The 17,870-nt window shown below is 47.8% G+C and overlaps 1 protein-coding gene across 1 annotated transcript in view; it reads left to right on the top strand.

The window, feature by feature from the left end:
* The first annotated feature begins 218 nt into the window (after nucleotides 1-218).
* Nucleotides 219-17,870, top strand: part of sdk (sidekick cell adhesion molecule) — a 134,307-nt gene continuing 116,655 nt past the window's right edge. The window contains exons 1-3 of the mRNA XM_070134514.1: nucleotides 219-274; nucleotides 322-401; nucleotides 7,922-7,963. Of these exons, the coding sequence (XP_069990615.1) occupies nucleotides 219-274; nucleotides 322-401; nucleotides 7,922-7,963 (178 nt within the window). The remainder of the gene's footprint in view (nucleotides 275-321; nucleotides 402-7,921; nucleotides 7,964-17,870) is intronic.

Genomic DNA, 17,870 nt, shown 5'->3' with positions numbered 1-17,870 from the left:
ACTGGGTCTGGATATAGCAGAATGGGATGAGATCGTCTCTCCAAAGATAAGACGGTTAATCTTAGAACAAATTCCGTAGAAAAAATGAGAGCCCGATGTCTGGTTTTGCTAAAAGAGAAAAGGAAAATAAATCCAACTGGCGACCTATCATTTTTTTTACCATATATGTGGCCCAGGTTGAATAGGAGGTAAAAGGGGTTAAAACATTTGGTCAAGACATGGGTTCAAGATACAGAATAAAGGCATGGATTCAAGACATGGGCTTAAGACATAGGTATATAAATATAGGTTTAAGACTTAGGTTTAACATATAGGTTTCAGACGTAGGTTTAACATACAGGTTCAAGACAGGGGTTTAAGACGTAGGTTTAACATACGGTTTCAAGACAGGGGTTTAAGACGTAGGTTTAATATATAGGTTTAAGACAGAGGTTTAATATAGAGGTTTAAGAGTATAGGATCAAAATCCATAATAGGAAACAGGAATAACGAATAACCAAAAAAGAAAAGACCATTTCAGAACTTGCTGTGCCCCTTCCCCCCCTCCCCCCACTGGCACACGGGGAGGGGGAGGGGATGGGCCTTGCAGCGAGTGCACAGCTGGCCGTGTTCATTGCCCTGCAACATTGCCTTCTTGTGCTGCCCGTCCGATCTCGTTGAATACGGAGGCGAGGGAGGCGAGGCACGGAATAAGGAGGAGGATGTGTGTGCTGTATGTGTTTAGATGCTGATGTCCGGGCGATCTGTCTTCGCTGAGTGTCTGCCTGTCTGCCTGGTTCTGGGTCTGTGTGTGTGTGTGACTGACTGACTGACTGACTGACTGACTGACTGACTGACTGACTGACTGACTGACTGACTGTGTCTGTGTCTCTGTTTGTCGGACTGACAGATTTTTTTGTCTCACTCTGTTTTTTTTTCTCCTCTCTCTCTCTCTCTCTCTCTCTCTCTCTCTCTCTCTCTCTCTTTCTCTCTCCCTCTCTCTCTCTCTCTCTCTCTCTCTCTCTCTCTCTCTCTCTCTCTCTCTCTCTCTCTCTCTCTCTCTCTCTCTCTCTCTCTCTCTCTCTGTCTGTGTGTGTGTGTGTGTGTGAGTGTGTGAGTGTGTGTGCGTGTGTGCGTGTGTTTTGTGTGTGTGTGTGTGTGTTTGAGTGTCATTCTCTCTCCCTCTCCCTTTACCACCCTCCCTCCCCCTCTCCCCCTCTCCCCCTCCCCCCCTCTCCCTCTCTCACACACATTTTCTTTCGTCTATCTTAGCCCAGGGACCCGATAGAGCAAAGGGAAAGCGGGCAAAAACGCGGAACGTGCCATCGGAGGGAAAGAAAAGGGAGGTCTTCGCATGGCTCTCGGATACTTTTAAACTCCAGCTCTTATTTTTTTCCTTTTATTTATTCCTTTTGTGTAAGTAGGTTTAAAAAGGGCGCTTGGAGGTGTTTGCTTGCTTGTTTGTTTCCCTATCGGCGAGGGAGCGGGAGGCCGACGGTGAGGGACAGAGCGACGGGGAGGATACCGTCTTCCTCTCTCTTTCTCCTTCCTTCATCTCCCGATTTCTCTTTCCTCTTGCTCTCATCACTCTTTCTCCCTCCTCTTTCATCTCCCCCTTTCTCCTCTGTATCTTCACCCTATCTCTTCTTCCTCTTCCCTTCTTTCGTGCTCCTATCGCTTTCTCCTCTGTTTGTATGGGTAGTTGGAGGGAGGGGAAAGGGAGAGGGAGTGGGAGTCCCTCTAACGACCCCTCCCCCCACCCCCCACCCCACCCCACCCCCCCGTGCAACATCGAGGGGTAAAGCTTTTTGTTTGTTTTTGTTGACTTTGCTTTTCTCACTGGATTGCGCAATTGCAAGGGGCAGTGTGCTCGGTCGGGCGTTTTCGATGCCGTGCAAATCTGTCAGTTGAATTTTCCTTGATGATTATGAAGATAATGAACGATGGTGATGGTGGTGGTGGTAGTGGTGGTGATGATGATGATGATGATGATGATGATGATGATAATGAAAAGGAAGATGATGATTAGGAGGACGATAACGATGATAATGGTGATATTATGGTCATAATGTAGATAATTATGAAAATAACAATGATGCTGATCACGATGATTGTAATAATACTAATAATAGTGATATTAGTAATAGTGATAGTATTAATGAGGGATAGTATTAATGATCATAGTCATAATGAGGAGGATGATCACGAAGACGACGATAACGACGACGATAATTGTAATGCTGATTCCAACAACGTCTCGGAGTGCTTAAAGAGGACGGCATTTGGCGACGCTGCAGAGATGGAGGGGGTGGGGGACGGGTGGGGGGGGGGGGTCTGCTTCTCCCGCCTTGTTTCCGACGCCGAAGAATCTCTCTTGTTATTCCGTTTCCGATTTGATATTTTTTTCCTTTCTTTTTGTTTTTTTACTTTTCTTCTTTTTTTCTTTTTTTTCGACGAGGAGTGGCGTTCGGTGTGGTGGAGGGAGTTGGGGTGGGGGGTTGGGGGGGGTACATGGTCTGCCGGGTTGGTGTGGTGGAGGAGATTGGCTCGTTATTGCAGCGCTGATTTGCGGCAGCTGGTCCGCTCGTTATTGCATGCAAAGTTGATAGGGCGCAAAGGGTCGGCTCGTTATTGCAGCGTGGGTGCGGTGCGTCTGATCTACTCGTTCAGTGCAGGGTTTATTTGTGGATTGGCTCATTAGTGAGCGTTGGTATATGGCAACCGGTTGGCTCGTTATTGCAGCATTTACTTATGACAGCGGATTCGCTCGGATTCGCTCGTTATTGCAGCATTTACTTATGACAGCGGATTCGCTCGTTATTGCAGCCTTGGTTTATGGCGTCTGGCTCGTTATTGCAGCATTTACTTATGACAGCGGATTCGCTCGTTATTGCAGCCTTGGTTTATGGCGTCTGGCTCGTTATTGCAGCATTTATGCATGGCAACGGATTGGCTCGTTATTGAGGTACATATATATGGCAACGCGTTATCTCGTCGGTGCTTGCGGGGGTTATTGCTCGAGACGAGGTGCTTGCGTCCGGGACCGAGGCTGAAGGAGGAAGAAAGGAGCCTGCTTGCTCGCCTCCTGGAATGCGGTTGCCGGGTTTCTCTCTCCTCCCGCGCGGTCGGTCGGTCGCTGCGCCTCATTTGCGGTTTGCTTGCTGCGTGGCGGAGGCGCGGGGGTTGGGGGGGTGGGTGGGCGCACGCAGGGAGGCGGACACGCACCGGCGCACGCATGTATTCTCTCTGTCTCTGTCTCTATGGCTCTGTGTCTCGTTCTGTCTGTCTCTGTCTCTCTGGCTTTCTGTCTTTGTCTGTCTGTCTCTCTCTCTCTCTCTCTCTCTCTCTCTCTCTCTCTCTCTCTCTCTCTCTCTCTCTCTCTCTCTCTCTCTCTCTCTCTCTCTCTCTCTCTCTCTCTCTCCCTCTCTCCCTCCCTCCCTCCCTCCCTCTTCCCATTCTCTCCCTTCCTCCCTCCTTTCCTCCTTCCCTCTCTCCCTCCCTCTCTCCCTTTCTCCCTCCCTCCCTCCCTCTCTCCCTCTCTCCCTCCCTCCCTCCCTCTCTCCCTTTCTCCCTCCCTCCCTCTCTCTCTCCCTCCCTCCCTCCCTTTCTATCCGACTCTCCCTTTCTCCCACTCCCTGTCCCTTGCCATGGTTTTTAGTCATTATATATATTAAATAACAACTGCTTACGGACTGTCTGCAGGCGAGGGGCCCATAGTACCCGCGCCGAAACGATTTTTTTGAGCCTAGAAAAACGAGGGTTTGAGTGCTTGTCTGTCGTATTTGGTCGTTTTCGGGGGTCGGTCGCTTCGTCCCTGGCAGTCGTGTTGAGGAAGGTTAGGGTTGCGAAGGATCGTTGGGTGGGGGCAGTTTGGAAATCTGTGTAATTCTGCTTTTATTTATTTGCTTATCTTTTATTGTTTTTATTGTCTTCTTCGTCGTCGTCGATGTCGTCATTGTTGTTGATGTTGTTAATGTATACTGTATATTTATTCATTTTGTGTAATCATTTTTTCTAGATCTTTGATTTCAGTTTCTGATATCTTATGACTTATTGCATATATAATCCAAAAATCGTATATATGTTGTGGGATTAAAAAATCCAATATTTGTCGTAATCCAGCGACTGTTTTAGTGTAATCCTACGATTTTTTTTTGTTTTTTTTGAGTGTATCCCTATAAAAATGTAGTCGTGTTCTTTTTCAAGCGCATTCGCCGTCCCCCGCGAAGCCAGTGTTCGCCATTGTGTAGAAAAAACTCGTCCGGATTTGTAGAATCTGGCTTTAGTGACGATGCGGATTATTATGGACAGCTTGGGGTTGGCTAAGTGAGTCCCCGGATGTTTTCAAAGGCCCATAATTGCACAAAACGGCCGAGATCTCGCATGTGTCAGCAGCTCATATAAAGGTTCATAGCAGTATATTTTCTGCGTCTGCTGGGACATGAGGCGCGGCTCTGCGGCGGCCTGTCGGCGTACCCCCCCTGGGAGGCTTTTATGAGGGGGTACGCACTGCTTTATCTTCTTTGGATTTTTTTCTCTCTTTTTGAACTCTTCCCCCTCCTCCTTCCCTTCCTTTCTCTCTCCTTCCCTCCTTTTCTCTCCCCCTGCCTTACTTCCCCACTTTCCCTCTGCCTCTGCTTCTCGTTCCCCTCCCTCCCCCGCTCCGTATTCCCCCATCCCTTCTTGCTTTCCTCTCCTCTTCCTTTCTCCTTTCTCCTTTCTTCTCTTCTTCCTTCCTCCTTTCTTCTCTTCTCCCTTCCTCCTTTCTTCTCTCCTCCCTTCCTTCCCCTTCGCCTTTGCTTCTCCAGTATGATTCGTATTTGCTTCATCGGCTTTCCTTCGTAGAGTATTTCTACCAAGGTCTATGTAAGTACTTCTATATACCTTGATTTCTTCCCCACCCCCCCAAAAGAAAAAAAAATGTGCGTGTGTGTGTGTGTGTGTGTGTGTGTGTGTGTGTGTGTGTGTGTGTGTGTGTGTGTGTGTGTGTGTGTGTGTGTGTGTGTGTGTGTGTTTGTGCGTGCGTGCGTGCGTGCGTGCGTGTGTGTGTGTGTGTGTAAGTGTATGGTGTTCTTTTTTTTCTACTTTTTTACTTACTGCTGTTTTTTTTCTCGATAAAAAGCAGGCCGAGAGCGCGTGTTATGGCGCGGAACGCACGCGGCAAATACAGGAGCCCTTTCCGTTTGTCATGTGGGTTTATTTATGTTGCTTCGGTGTCAGGATTTGTAATGGATGTACTGTAGTCTTGAGTTTGTATGGGTGCGGTGGGGGGTGGGGGGGTCGTGGGTGTGTTTGCGTGGGCGTGTCGAGGGAGGATCTGCGTGAGAGTGGGAGTGTGTTTGCGTGTGTGAGTGTCTGTATTTACCTGTACGTGTGCGTGTGTGTGCGTGCTGGCATGTTTTAGTATGTGTGCTTTTATGTGTATGGGCGAGGCAGTGTTTGCACGGAGGAGGGTGTGGATGCAGAGGATCATATTATGCTTTCTTTCATGTTTTCCCCGTGTGTGCGTGTGCGTGTGTGTGTATGTGTATGTGTGTGAGAGAAAGAGAAAGAGAAAGAGATTGAGAGAAAGGTTGAAAAGGGGAAAGAGATGAAAAGAAAGAATTGAGAAAAGGGAAAGAAGCAGAAAAGTAAAAAAAAATGACAAAAATAAAAATAGAAATTAAGATTAAATAAATGAAATGAGATCAAACCAGAAAGAGAGAGAGAGAGAGATTCGCCCTCGGAGAGCCCAGTTGATTCAGGGTGGAATTGGGGCGAGGCGCGGAGAAGAGTGTAAGGCGCAGGGGAGAAAAGGCCCGACGCCGTGGTCGTCCTGAGCGGCGGCTGGAAGCGCAGGTGTTCACTTCATGCACATTTCTTCACAGATGTCGAGCGAGCGTTGATTAAATATTTAAGCACATTAAGACCGTGCAAATATTGCCTGCCCCCACCTTCTCTCTCTCTTTCCTGGCTGTTTGTTTGTTTCTGCTTCTCCTTCTCCTTCTCCTTCTCCTTCTCCTTCTCCTTCTAATCCTCCTTCTCATCCTCCTCCTCCTCCTCCTCCTTCTGCTTCTCCTCTTCCTCCTCTTTCCTCTCCTTCTTCTCCTCCTCTCTCTTCCTCCCTCTCTCTTTCTCTTCTCCCTCGCTCCTAGCATCAGCAACAGCAGGAGCAACAGCAGCCTCAGTGAGCAGCGTCGGGGCTGGAATTCTAAAGGAGAAAAACTTGCCGCAGTCTCCATTCACAACGTTCATCATGAAGAATGTATGGAGGAGGGTTGCCATTAGCGTAATTTCGGGGTAAGTGGGGGCGGCGGCGGCGACGGCGGCGGCGGCGGCGGGGAGTGGACGGACAGGGCGCAACAGATAGCTTACGTGTATGATTTACTTGTTTATTTGTGTGTTTTATTGATTTAGTTTTGTTTATTTGTTTATTGGTGTGTGTTTGTTTGTTTGTTTTTGCTAATTTTGGAGGGGTTTAGCTTGTTCGTTTGTGGGAATGTGTGATTTAGATGTGTGTTTTTGAAAGTAGTATCTGATCGCTTTTTTTTCTTTTGCTTTTTGTGTGTCCGAATGCGTGGGATTGTTTTTAATTAGTTTAGAGTGGAATCAATCGCTTGTTTACGACTTCATCTTCTCGCAGTCGTGTCTAAGCGGTAATATTTTCAATTGTATTCTGCACGGAAACATATGTGGGTCAGATTGAGAGAGAGATAAAGACAGATATGTAAACACAGAGAGAGAGAGAGAGACAGATGAATAAATAAATATATATGTACGTATATATATATATAAATTCATACATACATACAGAGAGAGAGAGGGAGAGGGAGAGGGGTAGAGGTAGAGAGAAAGAGAGAGGTGTCCTAGGTCCAGCTGGGTCATGTCGACGGGGCCAAACTTAGTGCCTGACCTCAGCTTATAATAGACGCGGGTCACAGGTCACAGGAACGCGATGGGAAGATGGATGTGAGGGGGAGGGGGAAGGGGGAGGAGAGTGGGAGAGGGGAGGGGAAGGGGGTCGGCAAACAAGCACACAAGCAACGAGGCGGAGCAGGAGCAGTGCTTTGGAGGTCGAGCCGAGTGGGCCGGAGCTGGAATACGTCGCCTCATTAACTCCGGCCGGGTTATTAGATTTGCGACGGGGGCGCGGGGGCGGCCGGGGAGACTAGCAGCGCTCGGCCTGGTTTGTGTTAGGAAAGGGGGGAAGAGGGGGGGAAGAACCTGGGGAGGGGGGTAAGGAAAGTGGGGGAGCTTGAGGGAGGAGGGGAAAGGGGGTGGGGCTGAGAGAGGAGGGAAAGGGGAAGGGCTAGGGGGTGGAGTGCGAGGGGGAGCCCGAGGGAGGAGGGGAAGGGGGCCTTAGGGGGGAGGCAAAAGGGGAAGGGCCAGAGGGAAGCGGGATAGTGGGATGTGGCTGCGGTGGGATGGAAAGGGGGAAGGGTTGTCTGGGGTTATCTTGGGTGCGTGGGTGAAGGCTGTTTCCTGGGTTTCGGGTATCGTGCGAAAGAGATGGATGGGGAGGGGGGAAGGGAAGGTAAGAAGGATAAGTTGGATTGGGAAGAGTAGGAGGAGAAAGATGGAAAGAAGAAAAATAAAAGAATTAAACGTCGTAAGTAAAGTTGAGGGGAAAGGGAAGAGGAGGTGGAGGTAAAGAGATAAGACGGATAAGAGGTGAAAAAAATCAGACAGATGGAAATGTAACAGGGGAGGAAAAGGATGGAAAGAAGAAGCGAAAACAACAGCGGGCGTAAAGGAAGAACTCCCCCCTCCCCCCCGCCCCCCCATGCATAGGTGACGCAGCGCCTCGCACATTCTATTTATACAAGCCATCATATCTTCCTCCTCGAAGCCACGATGCATTTAGCTCACGCCGTCGACGTTGCTGCGACTGAACAAATCGGCGCTCTTGTCTCGCGGCGAGGAAGCGCCCGTGGTGCCTGGGTGCCCCTCGCGCTGCCCTGAGTGGTCGCTGGCGCCTTCGGACAAGTGTTCCTCGCCGCCAAAGGTAACCTGCTTGAGCCATCTCCGCGCGGACGTCTGCCTCCTTGTCCGCACGCACGCCCTCGTGCGCGTACGTACATGTGTGCACAATGGACCGTCTTATCTGCGCCGGGCCTTAAGTTAGAGGCAGAGGGTCATGGCAGCAGAGCTTTTGTTGAATGACAAGTGTTGATAAAATGACAGTGATAAACCTCTGCGTCTAATGGGTTTTCTTTTTCTGTCGATGATAATGTTGCAGAAAGGGGGAAGTTGGCATCTGTCGCCTGCATCTAGAAGACGAGATATCAACATTGATTTTACTAATTTCATAACGACTTTTAAGTGAACTGCAATCCCAGACCCGTTACAATGGACCTGGCAGCCACAACCTAGTGAATGCTAACGGTCGTTCAGTCAATGTTGCTGGAGTGGCGCCATTCAGGGTCCTAAAGGTTAAGGCATTTAGCGTCATTGTCACGAGGGCAGTGCCAATGAGGTGCCGGATGCAGAGTCACTGCCAGCTGGCCAACGCTTGGACAGTGACTTTCTTTCTTTGATTGGGTAAATGAGTGTTTTGAGGGCGCTCTCTACTGTTCTACTTCTGCAAGGGTAAATGTTTTGTTCTGTAGAGACTAGAGAAAAAGAGAATTTATTATTATTATTATTTATTTATTTATTTATTTATTTGAGTGTGTAAGGTGCATGTGATTACCAAGGTTTCAAGATGAAGAAAGTCGTGATTAGGGCCACTCCCTTCCTCCTCCTCCTCCTCCTTCCGTCTCTATTCCTCTCCCCTCTTCCTCTCCGTACCCCTTCCCATTTTCTCCCCATCTTCCTTCCTTCCGCTCCTTAGTCCATCCCCCTTCCCTCCATCTACCTCTTCCATCCCTTCCTTTCCTCTTCTTTCCATTCCTTCCTTTCCTACTCTCTCTAACCCTTTCTTCTTGCTCTCTCTCCTCTCCCTTGCCTCTCTCTACCCCCACCTCCCTACTCCCTCCTCCCCCTTGCCTTCGTCTACCCTCACCTCCCTCCTTCCTCCTCCCTCCCTCCTTCCTCCACCTCCCTACTCCCTCCTCCTCCCTACTCCCTCCTCCCTCCTCCCTCCACTTCCTTCCTCCCTCCTCCCTCTTAAACCCAACACCCACACACATTAATTACAAATGACCTTTCGCGCCCTGACCTCTTTTTCATTAAGGCGAACGCCCGTGCTAATTACCCCTCCGCGCGGTCACTCTGCGAGGCGAGGAGGCGCGTCCGTATATATATATATTATTGTTCTAATGTATTTTCTTTCTCTCTTTGCAGGTGAGCCTCTTGGCGGCTGGGCTGGATGTGGTGGTCGGCGGCGGGGTGTGAGTAGGGTTCGTTTGTTTATTGACGGGAGGGTTGGTTGGTTAAATATATATATATGTGTGTGTGTATGTGTGTGTGTGTGTGTATATATGTATATGTGTATATATGTATATATGTATATATGTATATATGTATATATGTATATATGTATATATGTACACACGCACACGCACGCACATACATATGTTTGTATGTATTGTATGCAATATATCTGCCTTAACTAATTACCTTTTTGTCTACAAAGAGATAGAGAGGTAAAGTGAAAAGAGAAAACCAGATATAAATAGGAAGGGAGGGAGACGAGAACCAGAGAGAGAGATAAATGGGAAGGGAGGAAGTCAAAAGAAAGAGAAAGGAAGATAGAATGGGAGGGAGGCAGGGAGTGACGAAAAACCTAAAGATAGATGGAAAGGGGAAGAGTAAAAAATGAAAAATAAAAAGGGAAAGAGTTAAAAAAATAGGAAAGGGAAGAGTCAAGAGAACCAGAAAGAGAGAGACACGGAAAGGGGAAAGAATCAAAAGAAGCAGGAAGAGAGAAATAGCAAGGGAGAGAGGCAAAAGAACCGGAGAGATAAATAAAAAGGGAAAGGGTCAAGAGAACCGGAAAGAGAGAGAAACGCAAAATGGAAGAATCGAGAGAAGCAGAAAGAGAAAAAACGGAAAGTGGAAGAATCGAGAGAAGCAGAAAGCGAGAGAAATAAGAAGGGAGGGAGGCAAGAGAACCGTAGAAATAAACAGAAAAAGGGAAGGGTCAAGAGAACTAGAAAGAGAGAGAAACGGAAAGGAGAAGAATCGAGAGAAACCGAAAGAGAGATAAATAGGAAAGGAAAGAGAAGTCGAGAGAATTCCGCGGCGGGAAGACCCTCCTGCGTTGAAGAGCAGCGTGTGTCTCCTCAGCCACAAGACTCTCCCGGGCGGCGGCGGCTTCGGCTTCGTCCTGCTGTAATGTTCTGTCGCTTCTTTTTTGCGGGACATTCCATGATGCAGTATGCCGGGTCTTTTTCTTTTTCCTTTTTTTTTGTCTTTCTCATTTTTTTTATTTCTCGCTCGCTCTCGCTCTCACTTTCACTCTGACTCTGACTCTCTCTATATATAAATAGATAGATAGATAGATATAGATATAGATATATATGCATATGTTTATATGTAGATATATATAGATATATATAAATATATATGAATATATATATATATATATATATATATATATATATATATATATATATATATATATATATAGAGGGAGAGAGAGAGAGAGAGAGAGAGAGAGAGAGAGAGAGAGATAGAGAGAGAGAGAGAGAGAGAGAGAGAGAGAGAGAGAGAGAGAGAGAGAGAGAGAGAGAGAGACGCGCGCGCTCGCACACACACACACACACACAAAGGAAAAAAAACACAACGCACACACACACACACACGAGCACACACACACACACACGCACTCACATACACACACACACACACACACACACACACACACACACACACACACACACACACACACGTACGTACGTACGTGCGGGCGCATATGAATGCATACACATTAACCTGTACATATATGTACATACATATACAAGAACGCAAGTACAAACATGTGTAACGTGTACACAAAAATGAAAATGAAAACAGCCATAGTAAGAACAGAAAATAAACGTTACGTTTCGAACACTATACAAGTTCCTCTTCAGACGACTGATAACCATAATGGTTGATTTTTAATTATGCATTTGAAGAGTAACTCGTGAAAAGTTCGAAACTTAACATTAATTGTTTGGTCTTACTGTGGCTGTTCTTATTTTCATACAAATACATACATATACATATACATAGATACATACAAATACATATATAGAGATATAAATATATCTGCCTATCTCTCTTTCTCTCCCTCTCCTCTTCTGTCCCTCTCACCTCCATCTCCGAAGTAATGCGCCATCCACTTTGTCTCGAGGGAAAGCCAAGCCCTTTCCCCCAAAGGCGACTGGGCATTAGGGTCGCGTCATCGTCGGCGTCGAAGGCCAATTCCTGCCGTAGCGTCGCCCGCGGGACCAGCATCGCCGCCGTCGTCTCTCGGGGCGGGCGCGAGTGGTTCCGGGCCGCCCACTGCAGCACCCAACCCTCCACACCGCTCCGCCCATTGTCTCCGGTGCTGCTGTTCCTTCTCTCCCCACCCCTCCCCCCTGGGTCCTTCTCCCCCTGGCCCTTTCCACCCTCCCTCCTTTTCCTTCGTCCTACCCATTTGCAGACTGCCGTGTACATAAACTGTCGCTCGAGAAAGATGCGTCGTGATGGGGGCCATTTGTCATGTAACCTCCGCATGAAGCCTGCAGTCCCATTTTGCGACGGAGGGGGAGGTGGGTGAGGGGGAGGGGACGGGGAGGAAGGAGATGGGAGGGGAGGTGAAGGGGAGGAGAGGGAGGAATGGGGTTGAGAAGGGAAGGGAGTGAGGGGGGGAAGGGGGAGGAAGCAAAAGAAATGTGAATGAAGGAGGGAGGGAGGTGCGTTGAAGGGAAGGATGGGGAGGAAGGACGAAAACACGAATGAAGGGAGAAGGGAGGTGCGAAAAGGGGAGGGTCGCAGGAAGGGAAGAGAGGGGACTAAAAGAAATTTCGCAATTGCGGGCCGTTCCTCCGCGTCCCCGCCGGTGCCTAACGAGGGGCAGGACGTGGCCGACAGGGGAGGTGTGCGGCAGGGCGCCCCACTGCATCTCTGCGCCAGGAACCCGCACTGAGGCTGCAAGGGGGACCTGGGTTGCGGATATTTCGAAGAGGGGCATCTTGCAGGGGTCTCGGGTCTTTAGGTTTCCCCCGCCCTCTCTCCGTTTTTTTTTTGTTTGTATCTCTACGTCTATATCTTTTTCTATTTATTTATCTCTAGTCCCATCCTTATCTCTAACTCACATTCAAAAATGTTTTGTGTTAGTATCTACCATTCTGTCTATTTATCTACATATGTGTCTGTCTACCTTTATATTTCTTTTATCTGTCTATTTATCTATCTAGATGTATGTCTCTTAGATCTTCTATCTATCTAGTTGTATGTCTCTTTTATCCATCAATCCCAATCTCCTTTTTTTATCCGTTACCATCTCATCTATCGCACATTACGCGGCGGAAGCTCCGGAACCCGGGGACAGGAAATGACCTCGTATGACCTCGCATGACCTCGCCCGGAGTCTGTGTCGCCCGCGTCATCCGTCATTAGCCCCGCCCCCCTCTCGCGCTGTGGCTTGTTTACTTGCTTTGTCGTCTGCGGTGTCAGCTGGCTTGTTTTGTTGGGGTGGGAGCTGGGTGGGCCGTGTCTCTGGCCGTCCCTGGCTGTGCTCCTGTTTCTGTTTGGCGATTTCTGTTTTTATTTGTATCTGTATCTATGTCTGGTTGTCTATTTGCCTGTTTATCACCATCTATCTATTTATCAGTCTCTTCATCCATTTATCTATCTGTTTATCAATCTGTCTATCTATCTATCTATATATATTTATCTGTCTGTCTGTATCAACCAATCTATATATATATATATATATATATATATATATATATATATATATATATATATATATATATATATATATATATATATATATATTTATCTGTCTGTCTGTATCAACCAATCTATCTCTCTCTATATATATTTATCTGTCTGCCTGTATCTATCTATCTATCTATCTGCCTACCTACTTACCTACCTATCCATCCATCCATCCATCCATCCATCCATCCATCCATCCATCCATCCATCCATCCATCCATCCATCCATCCATCCATCCATCCACCCACCCACCCACCCACCCATCCATCCATCCACCCATCCATCCATCCATCCATCCATCCATCCATCCATCCATCCATCCATCCATCCATCCATCCATCCATCCCCCATACGCATACTCATACACACACACACGTACACTCATACGCACAGACATATTCGGCTTACTTTTTGTCGTATTTTACGAATCGAACAATTCCCCGGCCCAATAATCGTTCTCAGACACTGTACTACGATTCAGGGTTGGAGGAGGGTGGGGGGGGGAGGCTGGTGTATCTCGATGTCAAGGACGTTCAGTTCAATTCAGTCATTTTTTTTCAGAGTCAAGGGTCATGATTCGATAGTTTATTGATTTCTATTTTTTTTTTTTTTTTTTTCTTTTTTTTTTTTTTTTTTTTTTTTTTTTTTTTTTTTTTTGGTGTGTGAAGTCACGAGTCTTCTCTTGTCCAGTCCGTGATGCTGGGTCGGGTCGTCGCCATGATGATTGCGAGGGGTCGTCGCGCGAGCGAACCAGGGCGTTATTGGCGCTAATCGTCGGCAGGTACAAGGGGTCGACGCAATCACTGTGCTTTGCGCTCATTCGTTTAATCTGCCCCATTTATTCGCCCTTTCCGCCCTTTCCTTTTATTCGGTTTTCTTTTTATTTTATTTATTTTGTTTTTTTTTTTGCCTTCGCGTTGGTCTCTTCTCCCTCTCTCCTGGATATTCTGGCTCATCCCTGTCCCCTCACATCCTTTATTCCCCTTTCTCATTCTTACGCATTCTCTTTGAAGAAGCAAAAGAATGCTGTTGCTCTCCCCTTCGATTCGCTGCCTCGCAAAACGTGAAACATGTATGTGCAGGGGTGCTTAAATATTTACATACACGCGCTCATAAGCATGTACTGACACGCTCATAAACGTACGTACACGCGCTTATAACGGTACTTGCACACTGTCATAGACGTGCACATGCAAGCACCACCTCATAAATATTAAGACAATAACAGCAGCTTGTGCACAGCAGAGCGAGAATCCATGCACTTGTGGACATGTACGTGTTAGAAGGTCCGTCACGGTCGATCGTGCGCGTACGGACGAGTGCAGGTGTGTGGAGACTTTAAGTGAAGGGCGACTTTGAGGCTCTGTTATTCCTCCCTCAAAGTGGCATTCATAATTCACAGCCGCACGCGAGGAGGTACTTCTCGGGCATAGTGCGGCGAGTGTAAGGGATGTCTGCGTGTGTACTGTGGCCTGGCAGAGGGTGTAGCGGGTTAGGGTAACGTATGCAGTGTGATTGGATGCAGTGATCGAGTAGAACCGGTTACAGTATGGTATTATATCACCATAACCTGCTACAGAGCGAGTCCTTTGGGTGGGTAGCTTCTCACTGAAGAGACGGGTCCCCGCGCATGGGCTTTCGGGGTAGGTCGTGCTGCCTGAAGGTGCTCGTGTGCCCACTGCCGGAGACAGGCAGAGGGTCACGGCGACGGCGACAAGGACGGATGGTGATGATGATGGTGATATGATGATGATGATGGTTGATGATGGTGATATGATGATGATGATGATGATGTTGATGATGGTTGATGATGGTGTTGGTTGATGGTGATGATGATGATGAGAGGAAGTGGAGGAGGAAGAGATGGAGGAGCAGCAGCGGGAGTAGTAGGAGCGGGGGTGGGGGTGGCGAGTGGGGGGCAGGCGAGGACACTCCAGCCTACAACCCTGTTACAACAAAGGAGGCTCCTTTCTGCCGCGGGGGGCTGGAGAGCGCCGAGTGGCCGCCAAAGGACCCTGCTGCCCACGAGGGTTACCTGTGCTCACTTTTGTTGTTTCCTGATTGATTTCTGATGGCGTCTGGGGCGGGCGGCGGAGGCCACGCCCTCTGTCGTGTTCTGTCTACGGATATGGGTGAGAATTATGTTTTTTTTTCGGAGGATTGTGTACAGGCGGATCCTCTCTTTCTTTATAGGAGATAGACAGATGGACATACGGACAGAGGCAGGTAGACAGGCAGGCAGACAGACAGACAGACAAACAGACAGACAGGTACAGACAGGTAGACAGACAGACAGACAGACAGACAGACAGACAGACAGACAGACAGACAGACAGACAGACAGGCAGGCAGGCAGGCAGGCAAGCAGACAGACAAACAGACAGACATACAGACACAGTATATATGCGTTCTGCCGTGCATCTAAGCTGTTATAGTAGCCCGCGTAGCGAAAAGCACTCCACTGAGATTCTAATTTGCGAATAATTATCGAGCAAAGCAATCGCATTACCCCCCCCCCCCTTCTCCCCTCACCCACCCGGCGATTGAGGCAGTTTTCACGGGAGAAAGATTTTTATTTTCTTTTGTCTCCTTCTCGTCTTTTTGTCCTCTTTCTTTCTCGTCTTTTTTTTCTCTTTTTCTCTCCATTTCCTTCTCGTCTTCTTTTCATTTATATCTTGTTTTGCTTTTGTGTTTTTTCGTTTTATCTCAATTTCCTTCTCTTTTTTTCTTTTATCTCCTACTCTTCTTTTTTCATCTTTCTCTTTTTTTTTTTCCTTACTCTTCTCTTCTCCTTTTCTTTTATATCCTACTTCTTTTTTCATCTTTCTCTTGTTTCCCCCCTTTTCTCTATATTTCCTCGTATCCTTTTCTTTTATCTCCAACTCTCCTTTTTTCATTTTTCCTACTCTTCTTCTCTTCTCCTTTTCTTTTATATCCTACTCCTCTTTTTCACATTTCTCTTTTTTCCATTTTTCCTACTCTTCGCTTCTTTTCTTTTATATCCTACTCCTCTTTTTTCACATTTCCCTTTTTTTGCCCCTTTTTCCTACTCTTCTTCTCTTCTTCTTTTCTTTTATATCATACTCCTCTTTTTTCTTTTCCTTTTTTCCCCCTTTTTTCCTACTCCTCTTCTAGGACTGATCCTATTAAAGCGACCGGGCCTCGGATGCTCGACGGGTCCTTGTGAGATGCAGCTGAGATGGTTTCCTTGTTGCGTGTGGCCTCTCATTCATCGCTCCTCTCGCGAGTCTTTCGGGTCCATTCCTTTCCTGGCCTCTTCCCCCCCCCCTCTCTCTCTCTCTCGGTCCCTCCTCTCTTTCTCTCTCTTTCTCTCTGTCTCTGTTTCTCTCTGTCCCTTCTCTCTCTCTGTCTCTGTCCCTTTTCTCTTTCTCTCGGTCCCTTCTCTCTCTCTGGCTCTGTCCCTTCTCTCTCTCTGTCTCTGTCCCTTCTCTCTCTCTCTCGGTCCCTTCTCTCTTTCTCTTTCTCTTTCTCTCTCTCTCTCTCTCTCTCTCTCTCTCTCTCTCTCTCTCTCTCTCTCTCTCTCTCTCTCTCTCTCTCTCTCTCTCTCTCTCTCTTTCTCTCTCTCTCTCTCTCTCTCTCTCTCTCTCTCTCTCTCTCTCTCTCTCTCTCTCTCTCTCTCTCTCTCTCTCTCTCTCTCTCCATTCCCCCCCCTCCCTCCCTCCCTCCCTCCCTCCCTCCCTCCCTCCCTCCCTCCCTCCCTCCCTCCCTCCTTCCCTCCCCTCATCCTCTCTCTCTATCCCTCCTCTCCCCCCTCTCTCTATCTCCCTACCCACTTCTCGCTTTGCCAAGGGGGTGCTTCTCTCTACCCCTCCCCCTCCCTCTGTGATTATTGTACACTCTTCCCCCTTCCTCCCCCCTCGCCCCATCCCCCCTTCTCCTCGCCCTTCATTTCACGTTCTCTTTCTCTTTGTTATTCAGCATTATTGCGTGTTCCTCTTGCTCCTGTCGTTTCCGCAACCTGTGTTATTTTTAATTGAAATCTGTATCAATTAACCTGCCCCTGCCCTCTCCCTCTGTCGGCTCCTTCCCCTCCTTTTTCCCTGCATTTCTCTCTTGCCAGTCTCTTCTCCCTTGATTTCCCTCATTTTCCTCTTTTCCTGTCTCTTTTTCCCCCCTTTCTAATCGTCCTTTTCCAATCTCTCTTCTCTTTTCCGTTATTAGCACCTTTTCTATTTTTCCCCAGTCTCCCCTCTTATCCATGCTGTGTCTCTCTGTTTAATCTCTCCCCTTTTCATTCTCCCCCTTTACAATCCCTCCTTTCTTTCGGACCTGTCGATGAAGCCTCTCAAGCCTTTTCCTTCCCTTCCTTTCTTTTTCTTTTTCTTTTTTCCTCCTTTTCACTCCCTGTCCCCTCCTCTCTCCCCTCCTCCTCTCTCTCTCTCTCTCTCTCTCTCTCTCTCTCTCTCTCTCTCTCTCTCTCTCTCTCTCTCTCTCTCTCTCTCTCTCTCTCTCCTCTCCTTCTCCCTCTCCTTCTCCTTCTCCCTCTCCTTCTCCTTCTCCTTCTCCTTCTCCTTCTCCTTCTCCTTCTCCTTCTCCTTCTCCTTCTCCTTCTCCTTCTCCTTCTCCTTCTCCTCCTCCTTCTCCTTCTCCTTCTTCTTCTTCTTCTTCTTCTTCTTCTTCCGCTTCTTTTCTTCTCCAGTCCGCGTATCTTTTGTCTGTAAGCTTTGCCTTCTTTTTTCTGTTACGGGTATCTCGATTATAGTCATGGTACCCTTTCACCCCCTCCCCCCCCCTCCCCCATACTCTGCTCTCTGTTACCCACTCTACTCTTGCCCCCCTCCACCCCCTCCCCCCCCCCCCACCCTCTATTCCCTTTCTCCTTTTTTTATTTTTCTCCGTTTTCCTCCCTCTCCCCTCCTCTGTTTCTTTTCTCTTTTACTCCCTCTTTAAATCCCTTTTGTTTGCTTTTAAATTCTGAAATCTTTTCCACTCTCTCTTCCCTCCTCTATTTCTTCTCCTTTTTACTCCCTCTTCCCTCCTCTATTTCTTCTCCTTTCTACTCCCTCTTCACTCCTCTATTTCTTCTCCTTTC

This window comes from Penaeus vannamei, chromosome 20 (genome assembly GCF_042767895.1).
Source record: "Penaeus vannamei isolate JL-2024 chromosome 20, ASM4276789v1, whole genome shotgun sequence".
NCBI classification, from domain to species: Eukaryota; Metazoa; Arthropoda; class Malacostraca; order Decapoda; family Penaeidae; genus Penaeus; species Penaeus vannamei.
Note: the sequence above shows the minus strand (reverse complement) of the source record. Positions and strands in the feature narration are given on the sequence as shown.